This window comes from Cavia porcellus, unplaced genomic scaffold (genome assembly GCF_034190915.1).
Source record: "Cavia porcellus strain 051 isolate PalLab524CR breed Dunkin Hartley unplaced genomic scaffold, mCavPor4.1 scaffold_25, whole genome shotgun sequence".
Taxonomy (NCBI): Eukaryota; Metazoa; Chordata; class Mammalia; order Rodentia; family Caviidae; genus Cavia; species Cavia porcellus.
This window is the reverse complement of record NW_026947508.1, coordinates 43,227,443-43,249,829: the sequence shown is the minus strand read 5'-3', so window position 1 is coordinate 43,249,829 and position 22,387 is coordinate 43,227,443. Positions and strand designations below refer to the sequence as shown.

Here is a 22,387-nt window from a genome sequence, read left to right as displayed (position 1 = left end):
TATATGCAAGCTTATATGAGAGGCCCAGCTTCTCTCCCTGTCAGCCACAGCCTGATCGAATTGCGCCGGTTAGGTGTTCCCACTCACCGCTGCGCACCAGGCAGCCTACACGGGGGCCCGCCCCTCCCGGCCTCCGTCAGGCTCTGGGATCTGGGTTGGGCCAGCCTACGGGGTCCGCCGGCAGCGTCACGCAGGCCAGGCACTTTTCACCAATCCCGCCCGAGAGGGGAATGTGTGGCTGGAGTCGCCACCGAGCCCTGCTCCCGCAGGATTGCTCGGGCCCAGAAAGTCCGCTGGAGTCAAACTGTGGTGGAGTGTCAGTTTCTCTCACTCACCTCGCCACAAGTCAGAACATGCCTCCCTGCCCGTCCTGTTTTCGACTCCGTTCGCAGACTCCCGTTCTCAGAGTTTCCGCGCATCTCTCTCCTTGCTGAGCCGATGTAGAGGCAGCCAGCCACTGCGCGGCGGGAAACCCAAATCGCGGCTTCCAATGGTGCAGGGTCCAGCCTCAGCAGCGAGACTTTTCTGTTCCTGTTTTAGCACCAGGACTGCATTCCAAGTTGGTTTCTCTCAGCCGAGTTCGTTCCTGAGTCAGCAGAGCATAACTCCACCTGCTTATGTCTTTTTAGTCCGCACCATACCTGGCTTCTGAGCCTAGTTTTTCAGAGAGCCTCCGGTAGTTGCTGTTATCTGTCCGCCATGTTCTCCCGGCTCATTTTAAATTTGTGAAGATGGTGGCCAGAGACAGTAAGTAATACAAAGCCGCACAGAAGAGGTAGGACATATTCCCAGGTGTGTGGGCTGTCAGATTTACTTCCCATTTTTTTTTACTGGAAACTGGGCACAGAGTTGCCATTTAGTAATAGTTTTTAGTTAGGAATTAGATGTGTTTCAGACAAATAGATCTCCTTCATCAACTGTGATCATCACCAAGTTAACCTTCAAGAATAGAAGGACACAAGACTTTTTTTCTCATGTATGAGGAAAATGATAAGCTGCACAGGTTGATTTTGGCAAAGGCAGCTTGAGCTGTTTTCCCACTAACCAGGGTTTTGTGTTTGGGAGGGCAGGTCATCTGACTCCAGCATTCTTTCTAGGTAGCACATGTGAAGGTGTGTTTATTTCAGTGTGAGCATTTATGCTCGTTATGTAGATCTGTGACAACTTGAAGTTGCATATGCTTGGGTACAGAGAATCTCAACTGTTAACTGTGAAAGAATGAGTCAAGAATAGGCAGAGAAAGGGGTGTGTGATTGAGGCTCACAGGCTCAGAAAGGGTGCAGTCCTCAGAGGCTCATGAGAAGTCATAGAAGCAATGGGCAGCGTAGACAGATACTAAAGGGACTTTGACTAGGACAGATCACAATTAAGTAAAGAGTGAGCTCAAATACAAAGCAATTTGAAACACAAGTTCTCTGAGAAAAAGACAAAAGAACTTGGAGTAGTTAGCCTGGAGAGATAAAGGATCCAATCTTCTTCAGACCTTCAAGCTATTGTCATAGGGTGTGGAAGCTAGAGCTGGTGATGTCATGAGGAAACAGCACTTCATCCGGCACCAAGTGGAGCTATGTAACGAGTAGGAAATTGTAATTTCCTTTCAGTAAAGGGATGAAATAGAAACAGTTCACACAACTGGTGAAGACATTGCAGAGGGGATTCAAAATCAAAGTCAGTGACTTCTAAGCTCTAAATGTGCGTAAGTCTATGAACATGGAAGCAACAGCTTGCATGATCAGGATCAGATGTTCTGCAATAATAATAACATTAATACTAAATAAGTATTTTACTGAGAACCTATTAAGTACCAGACATAATGGTATATGAATTATATTCATTGTCATATTTTGGACTTTAGAATCAGGACTAGAGTTGATTGAATTCTAATCGTGACCCTGCCATTTAATGAAAATGTGGTCTCCGGTAAATAATTGATTCTCTTTGAATGTCATGTCATTCCTCTTTACAATATTAGCCCTGTAGAATTAACAAGAATACAAAAGAATGATGCATCAAAGTACTTAGTATTATGTATTAGCCTTTAGTAGGTACTCAAAAAATATTGCTGCATTCCCCTTTCTGCTTAACCTAAAGTTCAGAAAACCATTCTTAATGAGAGGTAAGATAAAGGAGAAATGCAGGTAACATGTGGCAAGTCATCCACTGGATGAAACACCAGCTGATCAAAAACAAATGCAATTTAAAGCCTTTGTCAGTGGCTTCCAAAGTAGAGTTTGAACATTTTTAAGAAAATAAGATAAATAATGTTAGTCCTATTTATGGAAAGCCACATTTAGGAAAGAGCAAGAGGCCAGTAAGAAGACTGGGACTTAAAGAATTGTGATGGTGGTCATCAAAGACCACACACTGCTACCCAACAGGAGCCTCCTATACCCACTTCCCTAAACTCAGGTTCCATGACATCGAGTCAAGCACAGAGCTTTCCAGTAGTCATTCTGTGAAAGACAACAAGCCTTCTGAGAAACTGATTATCTCATTTGTTGGATAACCAAGACCAGTTTTCTAAAAGCACAAGCAATCTTATCCATGTAGCCTAGTATGCTTGACAAACATTTTGTAGGAATGCTGTGTGTTTCAGAAGGGTACAGATTAAAAGAAGAAACAATTGTATCATCAGTAATTGAATCTGTGATAGCATTGTTGAGCATTCTCAAGAAATAAACCAGCTCAGAAGTATCTTGGTTAGAAAGGAATGTTTGAATAATGATAATAACACAAGTACTAGACACAAATAGAGTTGTCAGTATATCCAACACTCATTGCAATCAATGTGAACAAAAAAGAAATCCAAGGTACAGATGAATAGGAAAAAACCTGAAGTTAGGTGACTGGAAAGGGACTTTCTATGTGGCCCTGAGTATCCATATTCCTCTCATGACTTCATTTTCCACACATGCAGTGTAGGTTTGACTGGAAGCTCTCTAAGAACCTCTCATCTGTGACCACCTATATTTTCAAGGACAAGGAAAAAGTTCATCCTTCTTTGTCCTTAGGATGAAAGGCCTCTCTGCAAAACTGTGGATGGGAACTATGTTTCTGTAAAACTTAAAATTTACTCTGCTCTCAGTTTGCATGTCTGTCCTGAGCTAAGCACAAATTTGGCTCTGGCTGAAATCAGTGCGCTTACACTGTGTTTTCTTTTGCAGCAACAGCGGCAGCTTGACCTCCTGACAATAACCAGCCCTGGTGAGTGGGGTATTCTGCTTTGGCTTTTCTGTTTTCTGAGTGATGCCTTCTTGCCATCCAAGTGTAATCCCTGCTTTTCTTATTTGCGTCCATGAATGAACAGCAGAATTTTTTTTTTTATCATGAATGAGCCTTCTCCTTGCCTCTGCCCTTTTAACTCAGCAGATGGTAGAGCTGGTACTCTGTATATTGCTGTAAGTTCTAGGGCCAAATTCTTCCTGAATCACTCACTAGACTAAAATGTTAAGGAAGCCTCCTGGTCTTCTGAGAAACAAGTTTGAAAATCACAGACAATGGGGAAGCTGCATGGAAAGCGCCATAAAAATGAGTTCACACAAAAGAACCAGATTTAGAGGGTGCCTAGTATGGTTGACCATGTTGAAGGTTAAGATGACTTTGATCTCTCACCTGTAAGGAAAGGTCAGATCCCCCAAACAAAGCTGTGGACATGGGGGTAAGCCCTGGACATACATAATTTTCTCAAGCAAGTATTTTACTGCAGTTCTGGAACTAGAAGCAAAATTGGATAACAGATAATAATTGTCCCTGGGGCCAAGGTGGTGATGACATCACCAGGCTTAGTTAGTATTTGAAAGTGTGTGTGATAAGCACAGGTGGTATTTTAAAATGTTGAACAGCGCTGGTAACCACCTGCTGTGCTAAAATTAACACTTTGGTTACTGGGCTTCGGGGAGATAAGCTACTGATGGAAAAGCCAGTGTGGCAGAGTGAAGTAGGGTTCAAGTGGAGAGAGAGGGCTTGAAGAATAGCTAGTTACTAATAAATGCTTAAGTGTTTTAATATCTCAGAAACCAATTTGACTGAACTATGTCAATTATGTCTTCCATCAGTGTTGCCAGTATTATCCAGGAATTGTTAGTTGGCTCACTTTCAAAAAGGTTAAAAAATCCCTCTCTTCAGGAACCAGCCTAGAGTAAAGTTGTTTCTCTGAGTCATGTAACTGACGAATAGGGCAGAGACTGCAAAAGGTGGACTCATTCAGTTCAAGTGACCTTACTATACTTTGATCTGAGAGCTTTTTGATTTGAGGTATTAGAAAATATTGATATTGTTTGAAAACGTCTATACTGTCCCATACAATGAGCTCTGTTTTACATATATTTGGATTAACATTTATGGAAATTGAAAATCATGGACTGAATACTAGAGTGGATCTCTCCTGTGACCTAGCATTTCTCTCTACCATTTCAATCATTTGTTTGATATGTTTTTATGACTTAAAAAATCTTCCCTAAATTGTACATAATATTCTCCTATGTTTACTTTAAAAAATTGGTCGTTTGTGTCATATTTATGTCTTTATGTCATATCATTTAGGACCAACCATGTCTGATATAAGTTAGAGATTTAAGAATTTTAATTACTTTTGAATAATGGATTGTTTCAGTGCTGTCCAACAACTAGTCCATCCTTTTTCCCATCTATCAGAAGTTGCCTTTCTGTGACATCAGTTTTTCTGTGTACATACTGTGTTTTTGAGTTCTCTCTATACTATTCCTACTATCATATACTTCAACTCCACACTGACTTCTTTATAACACATGCAAATTTTAATAGTATTTATAATTGAGATTAATATACTGTATCTATATCCCTTCCACTTTTATATGTATCCTTTAAAAGCAGAAAATATATATTTTAAATTATGTTTCTTAAATATGATATAATAATGTCTAAATTATGAATGTATTGCAATTATAGGAAATGATATTTTGGAGTAGATTCCTACCACCATATTTGTACTTTCTATTACTCATTTTCTTATTTGTTTCTGAACTTTATGTATTGCCTGCTTTGTTTTACACCTGCTGTAAATTTGGATGCCATAGGTCTTATTTTTATTTCTAAACTTAACCTCTTAAATATATGCTTAACATTACCTTTTCTTACAAAGTAGACAGTTAATCAGAACTTTTTTCATTCATCTAACCAAAGAAGACCTTTAAAACACTCTCATCGCTTATCAAACTCAGCCCTAACCACCTATTCTTGTAGACTTTTAAGTTCAACCTTTTCCAAAAAGAGAGAAATAATACATTACCATTACAGTTATTAGCAAATGAATGTTTCCTGCATATAATAAGAATGTTTCTGTTCTCTTACTTATTCTATCTCTAGTCTATCCTACCAGTAAGCACACTTTAGTATCAAACAGTGAAAATTTATGAGTAACCCTTTTAACCTTCATATGTCCTTATTTTGGCTTCTCTCTGGAATGATTATTTGGCTAGGTATAAATTCTAATTTCAGGAGAGCTTTCTTTTGTCCTTTGAGGATTTTGTCCACAATATGCACATGCACAATCATAATATGCACAATAGCTGGTAAAAAGTAAGCCCTTTTATAAATTGTTTTAGTGAAACTATTTTTTGTAGGATAGGTTTTAAGATTTTTTTGATCTTAAGAATTTGCATTTTGCATGTGTCTAGATGTGAATTTATTTTTATGTATCCTATTTGGTACTCTGAGTATGCTTTCAACTGAAAATAATATATGACTTTAATTAGTTATGGAAATTTTTGTAAATTATCTCTTCAAATATTACCCATTATTCCTTTGGGTTTCTTCTTTAAGAATTCCTTCTAAGGAAAGGCTCAATTCTATCAAGTGGTTTCCATTTTTATCATTTGTAGCTTACTGCACTGATTTTGAGTTCTCCCAAGTAACTCGGATATATAAATTCACTTTTCAACCATGTCTCATCTAGATTTTTTTTTCAGTACCTCAGTAACTCTATTTTTCATTTCCATGAGTTCTAATTTTGTTCATATCCACCTGTTCTTATTTTACTTTTGCTTATTCTGTTTCATAATTCCTAGTTCTGTTTTAATGTCTTCATTTTGTTTCTTTGAACATCCTCAATATGCTTATTTTAAAATCTTTGTTCCATAAAATAAGTTTCATCTGGAGGGAATTCAAGTTCCAATTGTTGATTTTGTTAAGTATCATTTTTAGCTTTCAATTTCATGTGTTTCAAAGTTTTAATTCGTAGGATCACTCTGAGAAAGAAATTTTTCAGTTTTCTTTCTCTTCACCCTCTTCACCCTCTCCTACCATGTTAATATATCCCTTTATGATATTTTTTGCAGTTTACCTACCTGATAAATATTGAGAATATAACAGATCCAATGACAAAAATTTCAGGATGGTTTAATATTGCTTCTGGTTTATGAATCTGTGTTCCTCATCTTCTGGCCTTTAATGCATAGTCATTCTCTCCTGAAAGTTATGCAACAACCTTTTCTCTAGGCCCTTTCCATGGTAAGGATCCCACCCCAAAGTTTTTGCTCCAAACAGAGACTTGTCACTGATCACCTTCTCCTCAAGAATGCTTTTAGACTCCTTTCTCATGTAGGAGGCAAATGTCCCAGTGTGACTACTGGCTTCTACTTGTAGATTTCAGCAATTAGATTGCTTTCCAACCACTCACCCTGCTGTGTTTTTGTCCACTTCAACATTGATGATAGATCTTTAACAGTGAAGCCCAACTGTACCTTTTCATCTCCTTTTCATATATTATGGCAAATTACTATTAGAGAAGAATAATTTGATCTATTGAAACATGAACTTATTTTGTCATTTGATTCAGAAGCTCAACTATGGTTTCTTTTTCACTTTTTAGAAAGTTTATTCATCTATAACCTCATCAAAGGAAGACAGGCAGATTGAGGAAGTATTATTTTACTATCCAAGTAAAACTTTACAACTGGTCTATAGAGGGAGTTTTTTTTTGTACATGCATACACAAATCGTAGATAACTTTTAAATTAAGTTAGAATACTATGTAATCTGTTTTTATTTAAATATAGGGCGAACACTATAGTATGCCAATATTATTAACACTATAGTATACCAACATTATTAATATATTCTAAGAGGGAATTTTATATTGCTGGAAAGCATCCTATTATATTTTCAAATTCCCCTATTGTGCCCATCTCTAAGTACTTATTTAGGAAAAAATTCTAGAAATAGAATTACTAAAGTAAAGGTATGTATCATTCACTGGGTATGAAACTAAAGTAACAACAATATCAGAATTACAGAAGCTCAAAACGAGGTATATGTTCCTCAGTGAATACAGTCAGCTCTCCTCTCCACTGCTCTGCCACTCAAGCTGACCATGCATTCCCTATTTGGAACATTGCCAAGTGTCTTAATTTTATTCTTGAAGAAAACTTTACTGCAAGTGGTATATGGAGGTGATCCCAGAGACATCTGTAAAGAAAAGTCAGGAAGGGAAAAAACCAGTATATATTCATTATCAAACAAAAGAGCACACAGTGGCCTCTGACATCCCAGAGAACAACTATATTTAATCCCACTGAGGAACTCTGGAGGTTAGTGTGGACAGTACTCTCAGGCTTTTCCTTCTGAAGTCCCACGAAATGGGAGTGAGGTTAGAGATTTTAATCCTCTGCCATTTTCAGTTTGCTCCATGTATGGACAAAAGGTTCTAGTGATCAGAGGGACCCCTAAGCATGAATTTGCATCAACAGTTGGAAGTTATTTAACATGTGCAGAAGTAATAGGTGCCAAGGGAATAGGTGAGATTATGAGGAGGCACTGACAGCACTTGCCATGTTGGTCATCATGGCAGAGGGAAAAGAGAAAATTGGTGAACCATGCTCTGCTCTCAAAAACTCTTAGAAGTACTGGCTTCTGTCCAGATTTTCTTGATCAAAGCATGTTGCAAAGCCACTCCTAACTTCAACAGATTATATAAGTTTGTCACATGGATGGGTCACTGCAGGGAGAGAGAACAGCTGGAATATTTGGCAATGGCCAACATTTTATCACAAGTCTAGGGAGATGTGAATATTCTCACCTCCAAATTAAAAGTGATTGTCATAACTATTTTAAATTAATTTTTGAGAAGTAGTTGCAGCGATTTTTAAAAAAAAATGTTATCAGTGTATGCTAGCATTGCACGGTGATGGAGTTTGAGGAAGTTAGTACATGCATTTAGCGTATCTCAGGTGATTTCAACCCCTGTTCCTCTTTCACTTTTCTGCCCACTCTCATTTTCCCACTTCTGTGTCTCCAGAAGTCTATATTATGTTCCCCATCCTCTCTCCTTTCTTTTAACTCTTTATTCATTCATTTATACTTTTTAGGTTTTTCATATAAGAGAAACCATGCAATAATGTTTGAGTTTCTGATTCCGGATCATTTCACTTAACGTAGCGGCTTCTAGTTCCATCTATTTTCCTGAAAATGAAATGATTTAGCTCTTCTGTGTAGCTGAATAGTATTCCATTTTGTGTATATGACACCTTTTCTTTATCCATTCATCTGTGGACAGGCATTTAGGCTGTTTCCACAGCCTAGCTATTGTGAATTGCACTGCTAGAAACATGCATGTATTACTGTAGTATGCAATCCCTAACTGTTTCAGGAACATTCCCAACAGTGGTTTATCTGAATCAAATACTATTTCCATGTTTAGTCTTTTGAGAAATTTCTATACTGATCTGCATAGGTGTTGTATCAGTTACATCCTCACTAACAGTATAGTAAAGCTGCTTTTCCCTTGCATGTTCATCAGCATTCATTACTTTTTGTATTTTTGATGATGGATATTATGACTGCGGTGACATGGAAATACTTTTTGTATTTTTGATGATGGATATTATGACTGCGGTGTAGTTTTAATTTGCATTTCTCCGATGCGTAGAGTTGTTAAACATGTTTTTTATATCAAAATTTTACTGAGCTATAATTTACATGTCATAAAAGTCAGCCTTCAAGGTTTAGTGGGTTTCAGTTATTTACACAGTTATACCGCCATCACCACTAGCTAGCTCCAGAACGTTATTATCATATCAAATAAAACTCCATGTCAATTGATGATCATTATTCATTTCTTTTATCTTGTAGCCATTGGAAACCAGTAATCTATTTTCTGTTTCTATGGATTTGCCTTTTAGGGACATTTAATGACAGAAGAGGAATCAGGATAGAATGACTTTTCTAACTGAGTTTTCTTTTGTTGGAATAAAGATTATAAGTTTCACCTATTTTGTAACATATATCAATATTTTATTCTTTTTTATTGCTGAGTAATATTCCACTGAGTGTGTGTGTGTGTGTGTGTGTGTGTGTGTGTGTGTGTGTGTAGATGACCAGGGTTGATAGACATCATGGTTGTTTGCATTTCAGGCTGTTATGAATAATCTGTTATGAACATTTTGTACAAGGTTTTTGTGTGGGCATATGTTTTTAGTTCTCTTGGATATATACCAAGGAATGAAATTGCTGATCATATGGTAAACTTTAGGATAAACATTTTGAGAAACTGCCAAACTGTTGTACAAAATAATCATAGTATTTTACATTTCTACTAGCAATATAAGAAAGTTGTAATTTCTCTCCTACTTCTCTGACACTTGTCACTGTATGTCTTTGTGAGCACAGCCATCTTAATGGTTGTAAAATAGTGGCTCATCATTTCAATTTGCTTCTTCCGAGTATCCAGTAATGCCAATTACATTTTCATGTGTTCATGAACCATTTGTGTACCTTCTGTGGAGACATGTTTATTCAAATTATTTGTCCTTACTTATTGTTATTTGGATTGTATTTGTCTTTTTAGTTATTGACTTGAGAGAGGGAGAGAGAGCAAGAGAAAGAGAATTCTGGATGGAGTTTTATCAGATTTATAATTTGCAATTCATTTCTCACTTTATTTGGATTTTCTTTTCACTTTCTTGATGTATTTAGAGCAAAAAGATTTTAGTTTTGATGGAGTCAAATTTACCCACTTTTGCTTTTATTGCTTATACTTTTTGTGTCACATTTAGGCAACGATTGCCTAATCCAAAGCCAAAAAGATGCACTCTTGTGTTTTCATCTTAGTGTTTTATAGTTTTAGCTGTTGCATGTAGGGCTTGATACATTTAGAGTTAACATTTTTATATCATGTGACTTGAGAGTCCAGATTCCGAATTTTGCATGTGGATACCAGTTTTTCCAGCATCATTTGTTGACAAGATTGTTATTTTCCTACTGAGTTACCTTAGCATACCTGTCAAATGGTCGAACTTTTTGATGGTACAGATTAAAAGGATGGCATTTCAGAAGTCTCAACACAGAATCAGAGTTATGTTGGGCCCACTATGTATATTTTTCACACAGTTCTCACTATACCATAAGGCAGATATCATCTTTCCTGCTTTGTACAGAAGCCAACGAAGCTGCCATGAGATTAGATGAATGGTCCACATGAACACAGTTAAAAAATGACAAAGATTCAAATTCATATCTGTTTGACTTTTAATCCTTTGCCTATGTCTAATACTATATTTACATATATTTAGCCCTTGTATTATTTTTAGTCAGACAGAATTCCACACGGACCCACTTCACTAGGGACAAGACAGTCATTGGAGCTTTTCCACTAAGTAAAATGAAAGACATAATTGATTTCCTAAGATATCACAGATATTTCTAAGGAAAGAATCACAGCCAAATGTGTTGCTGATTTCAAATATCCACAAGGTTCATTATCCTCTCTTATAGTCGTTGAAACAAATACATTAAATTACCTGCTGGCTCTTGTTTGACCATTTCAGGCTTTGCCTGCACCTAAAGTCCCAAGGAAGTAAAATGAGCCCTTTGGAGATGAAAGGAGCAAGAAAGGCAAAACTAGTCATTCTTACTTGCCACGCAATCGTTTTCAGAGCCAACAAAGACCTGTGGAGCCACTCTGGAAGCACAGTAGATATTTATGGGGGAGATGGTTCAAAAATGCCCACACATCATTAAGAACAGCTTTAAAAACATCTTCAGAGAAGAAAAATAAATTAATTCGAATCCCACAGCTTCAGCACAATGCAAAACCTAATTTTATTTATGCATTTTCCTTTTCAGTTCTTGTCTATATGCAGAAACATTTACATAATTGCAATCACAGTAAGTTTCTATACATCTTTTTTCACTTAACATTATTTCATAAACAATCTCCATGTTGCTATGTAGTTTATATACTTACCATCTTTTTATAATTACTTTCTCTACTAAAAGATTGTACATGCCCATGGTGCGAATTTTTAAAAATGCAGAAAAGTTATGAATATGAAAATATCAGTTATCTTCCAGAGGCAATAGCTATTTAATATTTTAATGTATTTACTTCTTTGTCTTTTTTCCATGCATATTGAATTTCTTTAAACATAGGTATGGTAGGGGTTGGGGGTTTAGATCAGTGGAACAAGCGCCTGCCTGGCAAGTGCAGGGTTGTGAGTTCAATCCTTAGTACCAAAAAAAAAAAAAAAAATCCAAATAGGTGAGATCATCTTTAATATAACATTTAATCCTGAATTTTCATTTAATATTAAAACAGAAATATTTTTTCATGCCAATTATGTTGGGTGCTCCATTTGATTCTCAATCTTATAAATAATTTTTCAGTACATGAATGTGCTTTTGTCTGCATTTTAGGTTTTGTCCTAACTTAGATTATTATGGATAGACTTACTAGACCTATGAACATTTTACAGCATTTCAAGGGCGTATTAGTCATTAAAGACTTTATTGTTTTTCATCTTTTATTTGTAGCCTGATTTTTTTCAAAAGCACTATTGTATATTGTGCTACTTCCAGATATTTAACTCTTATAAATAACTCTGCTATGAAATTATTTGTGAAAAAAAGTTTTTTAGTTATTTTGCATAAGTTTTTATACTGGTAATTTTGGAAATGGAATTGTTTGGTCAAAGAGCATTAAAAATGTTTAAGGAATTACCAAACCTTATTACCAACTCATTATTCAAAAAGTTTGTGTCAATTTATACTCTTGCCTCCTTTCCCCTAGCCACCATCACACATGTCAACAATGAAAAACATCAGCATTGATTGTTACTCTGAAGATTTATTAAATTTGAGTATCAAACTCCAATATCTGAATAGTAGATGCAGGCAAGGATAAGCATGCTTGTTTTTTTGGTCCCCGGGAGGTAAACTGAGTAATGTGTTCCCTGAGTATTTGTTTTAGAAAATCCGTGTAGGATGCCATCTCCCAGAGCTCAGCTTTGGGGACTGATGAGAGGGCTCAGGGAACCTACATCATGTTGTAGTTTGATCTCTAAGAAGGTGTAGCACCCAAAACCACCGTAGCTGATCAGCATGAGAAGGGCAGGGCAGGCAGAGCTGGTAAAACCTTGGCTATTAGGCTAACTACATGTCCTATGCCTAAAGAAACTGCAATTGAAGTCACATGGGATAGAATTAAGACACCAGGACTATGTAAGTAGAATTCTTCAACCTAAACCTAAATTAGCTTAAGCAAAAATACACAATTCCTTGGCTCATGTAAATGAATAATCCAGAAATAAAGCTGACATTTTATGCATCTTGATATAGGGCTCAGCGGACATGGTCTGTTTTTCATCTCCTCTTAACTTGTTTAGTGTCAAATCCATTCCCAGGCCACATGTGGTCTCACAATGACTGTAGCAGCAGCAAGATTTACAGTCTCCCAAATTCTAGGCCAGCATGAGAAGGCAAAAGGAACTTCTTCCAAGTTTCAGCATAATATCTATGGCTTCTTATTTTCTGATTGAGTCATCGTGAACCCATCTTTGAATATCTACATCCAGGGAAATCTATTGTTCTGATTGGCTGAGAGTTGGGTTATAAACAACACTCCTGAAATTGTGAGCTAAGTTTAAGGTTGATATTACTTGGAAATGACCCAAGATCTTGTGAAATTTTGTAATACCTATCTCTATTACCCTGATAAGCTAACTATGTGGATCATAATCTTTGAGGACAGAACACACAGAGATCTTGTCTGCTGTAGCAAGAGCTCCACAGCCAGAATTTCTGGGCAGTTACAGGATTTATCATCAGGTGGATGTATATAATATTCTAAATGCGAATGAGAGCTTTTTGGGTTAAAACCAGATCTAAAGCAGTGGAGAAGAATACTGAATGCAAGCACTAAGGCCTGGAATAGAAGACTAATAGAGGCCAGGACCTGTGCTTACCAGATATGGAACAAGATGAAAACCTTAGCTGGGATTCAAGAAAACAAAGTCGAAGTTCAGGAACCAGGCAGATCTGGGCTCCAGTCTTGGTTCTATTATTTATTGACCCCAACCTATACATCCAAATTTTGATGCACTCCTAATACATGTTGACATTAAAGAAGTCATTTAACTATTATGAGGCTTAGTTTTCCATGAAGCATACATAGATGGTAGCACTCATTTCACAAGTATGGAATGAAGATTTAGTGAGACAAATGTGATACACCCCTTGGATATTATTATAATCATGAAAATATCATTCACATTAGAGGACAGAACAGAAGCTCTGTCAATAACAGTAGCTCTTTCTTTACAATGGGGTTTCAGGGAAAGATGGGAGCTTATCTGGCCTTAGCTTGCAGGACATTAGTTCTGATTGATTCGGAGGGTGAAGGTCTAAATCCCCAGGCTGAAACTCTGCAGTTTCTAAGTCTGCAGTGTGGGGCACAGATTGTACATTCGGAAGACCAGTGTGCGGTACTGTGGCCTGAAGCAGTGCAGTTAGAGTCACTGAGATAAGAATTGGAAGGTAAAGGAGAAAATCATAAATTTTCTAATTATAATTGATTTGTACTAATTATTATTTACTATATGTTATTATTATGTTTTTAATTTTCCCATATGTAGTTTGAATTTGTGAAAGCCTATTCACTTTTCTGTGCTTTACTTTCATTTTACTATCTGTGAAAAGAAAGGTAATAGCAATACTTAGAATTTTGTGAATATGAATTATGAACTGTGTAAAGAGACTAGCATCATAAAATGTATACCTAGTAGATTTAATATAAACAGTTATTATTGTGACTTAATTGCTATACTGCAAATTACCCCAGACCTTAGGAGTTTCAAACAACAATAAAGATTTATCTTTATTTATCCCACATAGTTCTTGGAGGTCAAGAATCTGGTATCAGTTTAGTTGAATGATTTTGGTTCAGAATCTTTCATGAAGTTAGTTTAGGTACCAACTAAGGCTATAATTTTTTGAAGGGCTGAATGGGGTTGGAAAATCATCTTTCAGGATGACTCATTCATAAGAATGACAAGTTAGTGTTGGTTTTCACAGAAGGCTATAGTTCTTTTCTACATACACTTCTCTATAAAGTTTCTTTTGAGCAACCTTATGTCAGTAGACTTCCTTTAGAATGACTAATCCAAGGAAAAATAAAATAGAAGCTGATAAATATTTAATGATCTAGCCTGAGAAATTGCAGTCTATCATTTGATAGTTGCCTACTAGTTATATAAGCCAGTTCTATTAACCAAGGGACAAATAGTAAATCCCAGAAGATGAATAGTAGGAAGCAGGAATCATTGAAGGGACCTTCAGGATACTCACTTGGCTAGCATTTCCCTTTTCTCATTCTTCCAAGGATCCTCTCCATGCTCTCATAGTGCATGGATCATGGCCTAGCTTTTGGAGACTGGTATAAATTACTTCCATAAATAAATAGGCCTTATGGAACTAGGCAAGTATGAGAGACAGATGCTCCTTAAATATCACGCACATGAGATTACATTTTGAGATGTGTTCTACAAAGTGTTTATAGTACAGCAATCTGAGATTATGGATCAAAAATATTTCTGATCTGTGACCAATGTAAAAGCCCTTATAGTTCTATAGAAAATATTAACCCCATCCTTGTTCATTCTTTGAAGTGCCAGTAGGGTCTGCCAAAGCTCTTGCAGTAAGATTTTTTTCCCCAGGTTATTGTTGAATCATTGTCTTATGAACCTGATACACTTCTCTCCAGGACAACAACAGCAACAGCAAACCATGAGGAATCTCAGTCCAACTGAGATCTATTCTTGGAAAATTTGGCTTCTAAAAAAAATTATACAGAGGCTGGGGATTTAGCTCAGTGGCACAAGTGCCTGCCTGGTAAGTGTGAGGTTGTGAGTTCAATCCCCGGTACTCAAAGTGGAGGAAAATATGTGTGTGTGTGTGTGTGTGTGTGTGTGTGTGTGTGTGTGTGTGTAAAGGATTATACAAAAGACTAGCTTGTTAACAAAGAGTTTTTAAGTGCATTGATAATTATTACCCACTAAGCTTAAAAATCTTGTAAATTCATACATTTGATCCCAAAGTATCGTCCCAGAATTACTTGGAACAAATTACTCAGAGTTTTTGTTTGTTGTTTGGGTCTACTAAGTATCTTGAAGCTCGGGCAGAAGCTGCTGGGAGAGTGTTCTAATTATGGGTGGGACTTATAAAATCAAAGGACAAGTGTATGAAAATATTTGAAAGAAATATGCAATGAGTGAACCACAAAAGACCCTGCATTGTGATTGCTGCTCCAGAAGCACCAGATGAGTAGTGGAGAGCAGTGAAAGTTAGGGGGAGGAAGAGAAGGTAGAAGCAATATAGGTGAGGTAGCTCGAGCTGTGTTACCCACACGGTTGTAAATGTACACCAGAGCATCAGTTGTCCCCAGTGAGCCACAGTACTCATTGTCACGACCAGGCCAACTTTCCCAGAATATCAGCTTCTGATGAATCAGAAATAAATAAACATTATAAAGGAATCCAGGAAACATCAGCCAACCTATACAGCCAAATTTTAATGCACTCGTAACATATTTATGTCAGTGCTTCAGACTAAGCTCCCTCAACACACAAAACAGAGACAAAGGCCAGTTTTTACTGCAAGGCCTCGGACATAGTAGGAACTTAAAAGTGAATTTATATTCCTCTAGGCAGTCACTGGAGGGAGTCTTTCAAGGGGTGACCCACTGCATCGGTCTCAAGTCTGAAGTACTGCTCCCGCCTTCTTCATTACTCCCCCACATCTAACTGTTCTAGGCAGCTTCAACCTTTGCAGAAGTTGAGGTTCTCCTCCCAGCCCACCTGGAGCCTAAGTGGTGTTTGGTAAAACTTAAACAACCTCATGTAGGGTGTTTGAAAAGCAATCTCCATTTCTTTTGAATAAGGAAAAGAAAGAAAAAAGGCACTGCCACCTTTCCTCTGTTTGCTCATTAGGATTCTGGGTTACAGCCGTGCTGCCTGGCTGCTCTAATTGGATCCGTGCACACACAGGTCTGCGCAGCTCCATTGAACGCTGACATTTCTAACTAGCTGACCTTTTCAGGACTACTGATACTCCCATAATGAGTGTGCAGCAGCATTGTGTGGACACAATATGGCAAACTTCACAGCATCCAAAGAATGCAGCGTTGAAAACTATTCAGAATTCCCAATCTTGAGGTAGCAAAATGAGAAAATTGGGTCCCAACATTCATCAACATGTTATTGTGCAGATATCGATTTCAATGCCCTTTCATTTCTTTCAAAAAAAGTTGTATTATAGAGGTCTAAATTAACTTTAGTTCTGTAATTTTTCCCCTGTACCTATAAAAAGGTCAAATGCGTTCATAAGACTGAGATAGATTTACTGCATATAAACACTGAGATAGAAATCAACCTTCAAATAACCTTTAAGGAGACATCAGCTGTTTCATGAACAATAATTGATGTACTCATTAAGACCATACAATTCTTCAGGAATTACCTAAAAGAGAATTGTTATAGGACCAGGGGTAAAAATATGTCATTTAAAACAGTGAAATAATGGCTCAGGTACTTAAAATTGTTGCCGTTCATTCAGTGTTGCTGTGATGCTAAGACTTCAAAGGGAAGCTAACAAGTTGGGAAAAGAGAGCAGGGATTTTCATAGTATCCAGCAGGGAAAAAATAACCTTGGCCCAGATAGGAGTAAATGTGAGAATACCGTGGATCCACAGCAGAAAATTAGTCCTCATCTAAATGCAGGACAATCATAGATATATCAAGGCCACTTTCTCCCTTCCAAGAAAGAGTGTATGGGACAGCAAGTAGCTACAAGGGGCAGCTCTTCTAGAAATGCGTTGAGTGTGTGGTTCTTCTAATGCTCCTCTGAGAACTATAAGCTTTTCCATGAATACGCCCCAGGCCTGGAATCAGACAATCATAGAACTATATTTTATAAGCATTCATGAGCAGATCATGTGCCAGCCACTATGCTTGGCGTTAAGGGCTCTAAAAGATTGTTTTATTTCATTTCAATTGAATTAAATTTGATCCAAGCCAGCAAATATTTCTTAACCATTTATTTTTCAACTATTTAAACATTTGCATTCAAAAATAGGTATATAAAAAATAGAGACCGTCTCTATCCAAAGTGCACTTATAGTTCCTTTGTACTTACTTTAAAGATGAAAGAAAGAATTAATATTAAGAGTCTCCTTCATATAAAGCAGGAAATTAGAATCTTTACTGCACTTGGTTCCATATGTTTTATAAGTGTCTAAATCCTAGTTACCAGATGTAATTGTAAAGAATATTACTCTATTTTGGAAAGAGGAATTTAGAGAGGTTCTATGATTCACTTACATCACCAAGCTGTAAGAAGCTAAGCATATTGATTATGAATTCTGGGCTTTATTGCTTTTCTCTTTTATAAACAGGTCCTCTTTAACCTTGATTTTACCTACTCACAAAGGAGCATGGAATTTTCTGATAGAGTTGTCTTTTTAGTGGATAACTTCACATCCACAAGAGAAAACTACATCTTATAATGAGAAAACTACAGCACTATCATTGATGTTTGAATTAAGGCTGAGTAATTTTTAGAACTCAAAAGAAAACAGTTGTAATGAGAAAGACATCACAGAAAGACTGCCATTCACTTATCCCATAAATCTGTGACGTCACTAAATAATTAAATTGAATCCTGTTCATCCTGAATTCAGTTTCAAATTCTCTCTCTTACACAGTACTCCAGACAATCACTATTTTAACACATTTCTGCACATGAGAGAAAGCTTACTTGCCATACCTGAAATATGTGTTTTATTTTGCATATGAAGTAACTGGGCCCTGGGAGAAAACTGACATGCTAAAGATCATGAAGGGAATGGGTGGTAGTTAAATGAATACTACAGTCCAGCAATTTCAAAAGAGATAAAACCACAGATAAATCAAGATCAAGAAGAAAATGGGTAGGGGACACTGCTTCCTTTAGTTTATACCTACTACTTCTGTTCATATACATTTGGCTTACTACAAATGAATACAAGTTTATCTACCTATCTGTCTGTCTGTCTGTCTATTTATTTGTCTACAAATTTAGTGTCCATTTTGGCAGCACATATACTAAAATATCTACAAATTTACTATGCTAATTCATATATGCTAAACTATTCACAAATTTATGACTAAGGACTATTGACTATTGACTATTGATCAACAATGAGAAGACTTGTAATAACCCAATTATGTATAGTAGACCTCTTTCTTTTAAAGTACAAATGGTTATCTTCTTTTACTTATTGGTGAGACAATAATGAAGTTTATTCTACGTAATGATTTTTGGCCTGGGAACAGTTGTAGGTTTCACACTATTCATAATAAAAGAAATGTACAGCCCTTTGTCCAGGGAAGTGGGACAGATCAAGTCCGCATTACACTGGGCTTCCTAACACATTGACTTTCACCAGATGCATCACTCAGCTATGAGTGTTATAGAAAACAGTGATAACTATAGTAGAGAACAGTGTATAGTAGCGTGCCCACTATGTTCCAAGTACTGTTCTAAGGGCTTTTGATATATTAACACTCTTAATTTCTCATAAAAACGTATATGAGTACATACCACAGCCACTGTCATTTAATAGAGAATACACTGAAGCACAAAGAAGATAAGTAACTTGTCCAAGATCATATAACGAATGACAGACGAGATCTGAGCTGAGGCAGTTCAGCTTTAGAATTTATGCTACTGTGCTCTAATGTCTACCATGTATATTCTCTTTACATAAGAATCAGGAAAATCTTAAAATGTGTAGGAGGAATAAAGGTGTGATGTCAGTTAACTTGACTATTCTACATGTTATGGGTTTGGAAGCAGGAGATTCCATACTTAGACTTTTATGAGGAGGGTGATTAATTCCCTGGACTTCATTCTTAATCTCCTTACCTTCTCACACCCTCACTGATGCAGGCATCTCTTCAAATCACTCCCTCTACATCAGTCAGCTTCATGTTACTACCATAAAATACTGAAGACAATTATCTTGTAATGGAAAAAGTTTACTGAGATCACAGTTTTGAAGATTTACAATCTAAACACTGTAGTACAGACTTGGTGAGGACTTGACTGTGTTAGCCCTTGGGGCCGATGGGAAGGTTGAGAGTGCCTGTCAGGAGAAAGCAACTGTTTCTACCTTGAACTGCATCAAGGAGAGGGAGGAAAAGATAGGGTCTGACAATGCCCTTTGAGGACACACCCTCAGTGACCTAGGGATCTCCCTCAGCCCCCGCTCTCAAAAGTTCATAGCACTGCCTAATACTGCTGCCTTGAAGATTGAGCACTACATATAAACCTTTAGGGTACACTACCTATATTCAAACAGTAGCACCTGTTCCTTCAAACACATCTGTTCCTTCCTGGAGGTGGATTGTGTTCCCTGTGCAGTCCCTTGGATTTCACCCTGATTTCCAGTACTGTGCATGTTTGCTGATTCTTCCCAGTCTGTAGAGTGATTGTCTCTAGGTCAGTAAGTATAGGTAAATTTAAGTCACTCTATTTCAGTTACAGCTGTGGAAGCATTGAACCAGGTACCCTTTTCACTGACAAGCACTTTCCTCAGAGATAGTAGAATCTTGTTCCCAATCTGAGAAAAGCTATTGCCTTTATCAGCACAGTTTTGAGTTTACCCCTTGTTAGTTTTCTGGTGCAATAGAGAAGCAGAATATAAGAAAATGTAAAAGTGGCCTTTTTATTTAAAGGATGTGGAGAGGAGCCCACAACCAGCAATGGTTTGGCTTTCTCCTCTGACCAGATATTGGGGTGTGGGGTATGTGTGACCTTTGACCGGATGTGGTGCTTGGGACAGGAGTTGATGACATGCAAGGAGCTGATTAAAATTTTCTTTGTGCACAGTGGGAAAGGAAGGAGGAAGTGGTAATAGGGGAAGAAGGAGAAAGTGGACATCAGGATAAGCATCCCAATTTGGCCTTCCACCATGTTGAACTACTGCCATAATGTCGTGTAATTTATTCTAGGGCAAAACTTTTTCACCCCTTACAATTGGTCAAATATCCTCTCCTGTTGGGAGAAATATCAAGGTCTCATAACTGTTGTTATGAGAAATATCAAGGGCTATTTGCCTTTTTCTATATTTATTTATTTATTTGTACTGGGGATTGAATTCATGACTTTGTGCTTGCCAGGCAGGCACTTAACACTGCTGAGCTAAACCCCCAGCCTTTTTTTTTTTTTAATTTGCCTTTCTTAAAAACTTGTCCTAATATAAGAAAAAAAACATACTAGTGTCATGGTTATGATCCTACTACTCAAGAAAATTTCATACACTAGTTTTGATTAATTTGTTTGTTTTCTTATTTTATATGAAATTATTTGTTTTGCCTGTTTCCCTCTAATATGATCCCAGAGGGATGAGGGTACTAACGGAGGCCTGCATACTGAAATGCACATTTATCCCACCACACAGAGATGAATCAGATGTTCCTGACTGCTTTAAGAATATAGCTTATATGAAGTACAAATTAATAAATGTATACAGTGTGATAAGAGCAATGACTAACTTAAATATAAGGCACACTGGAAGCAAAAAGAAAAGGATCAACTCCTTAGGAGCAGGCAGAGGATGTTTCACAAAAGAGAAAATTATTAATTGGGACCTGAAAGATACACAGGAATTCACAACACCAGCGATGGGACGGTACCCTAAGCAAAGGGCATGGCATGTGCAAAAGCACAAAGATGTATTGAAAATGACTGTAGTAAGAGGTTCTTTATCTGTCTTTCCTGATAAAGTGTGTATTAATATCAACATTGGAGTTCAGTTAGTGCCTGAATAAGATAAGATTTTAAAAGTGTCCATTGACTTTAAATACCAAGAATCATTGTGCAGTGGAATGGTCACGTAGGTTGAAGGGTGGGTAGACGCCAGAGTGCAGCAGAGTGAGCAGTCAGGAGAAAATAAGGAAGAGATTTGTAAGATTTCCCTAAACCTTGGCTTGGAGAGAAGAAAACAAAGAGATGTATGACTAAGAGATACTTATTGGTTGTATTTATTTCAAGAATTGGTTGCACCCAAAAGCAGTAGAGAGACAGGTTGCAGTGAAGAGGCATACATGAAGATGTAGGGCCTCGGGAGACTGGTATACTGGGGAGACAAAGCGCAAGACTCTCCAGAAATGGAGGGTCAACGTGAGGAAGACCAGCATGGCTAGTGTGGGGGCAGAAAGAGAATAGCAAGCTCCATGGCTCTGCTCCCTGGGAATTGGTTCAGTTGTGAGAACTTACGCACTCAAGCTGCAAGAAACCCATGGCTTACAGTAAATAAAAAATTCTATTTATTTTACCCATTGATGGGGATCAGAAAAAGTAAAAGGAACTCTAAATCACAATTTGACTCTGAGTCAGACTTGGATCTAGCCATCTTGATGGGAAAGAAAGGGCTGGGCAGGAGAATTCAGCTCTGCTCTTAATTTGCCAAGACCCAGAACAACCATTTCACCTCTCTTGGTCTCCATGTCTTACTATATGGTGAGATGTTTATGTGAAGTCATTTCCAGTATCGTTTCTGGTTAGAATGTCCTATGAATCTATGCTTTTTTATAAGATTCAAAATGTGAATGTTCGACTTTTACTTTGTTGTTATGTGTGTACATGTGCATTGCAATAAAATTTCATCATGGACACTGAAATTTAAATATTATATAACATTACATATCACAAAATAGTTTTCTTTTGATTGTTTAGCTAGTTAGCTAAAAATATAAAAAATAATTTAGCTCATGAGCCATACAAAAAAAGTTTTAAAAGGTGGTGGGGTAGACTACATTGTTCTTATGGGCCATAGTTTGCCTAGTAATATCAATGTCAAAAGGCAGACCTACCCTGATTTAAAAGTGAATTTTATTAAAAGTGTGGAAATAAAATTCTTTTGAATTGCATTTTAAAATCTTCATCTTAACAGAATAGTTTATATTATAATACCATCTTTAGAATTTGTGTATTCTTTATTCAAATTATCACTTCATTATAAAAACTTCTGAAATAACAAACTTTTTATCAGTATCCATAGTTCTGCAGTTCTGACTCAATCACAACTGCCTCCCAGTGA

The 22,387-nt window shown here is 37.0% G+C and overlaps 1 protein-coding gene across 5 annotated transcripts in view; it reads left to right on the top strand.

The window, feature by feature from the left end:
* The window catches only part of Agbl4 (AGBL carboxypeptidase 4), a 1,435,759-nt gene that overhangs the window by 1,109,843 nt on the left and 303,529 nt on the right, over positions 1–22,387 (top strand). For all 5 annotated transcript variants that reach the window (XM_063236476.1, XM_063236477.1, XM_063236475.1 and 2 more), the window contains one exon: positions 3,165–3,204. In XM_063236476.1, the coding sequence (XP_063092546.1) occupies positions 3,165–3,204 (40 nt within the window). The remainder of the gene's footprint in view (positions 1–3,164; positions 3,205–22,387) is intronic.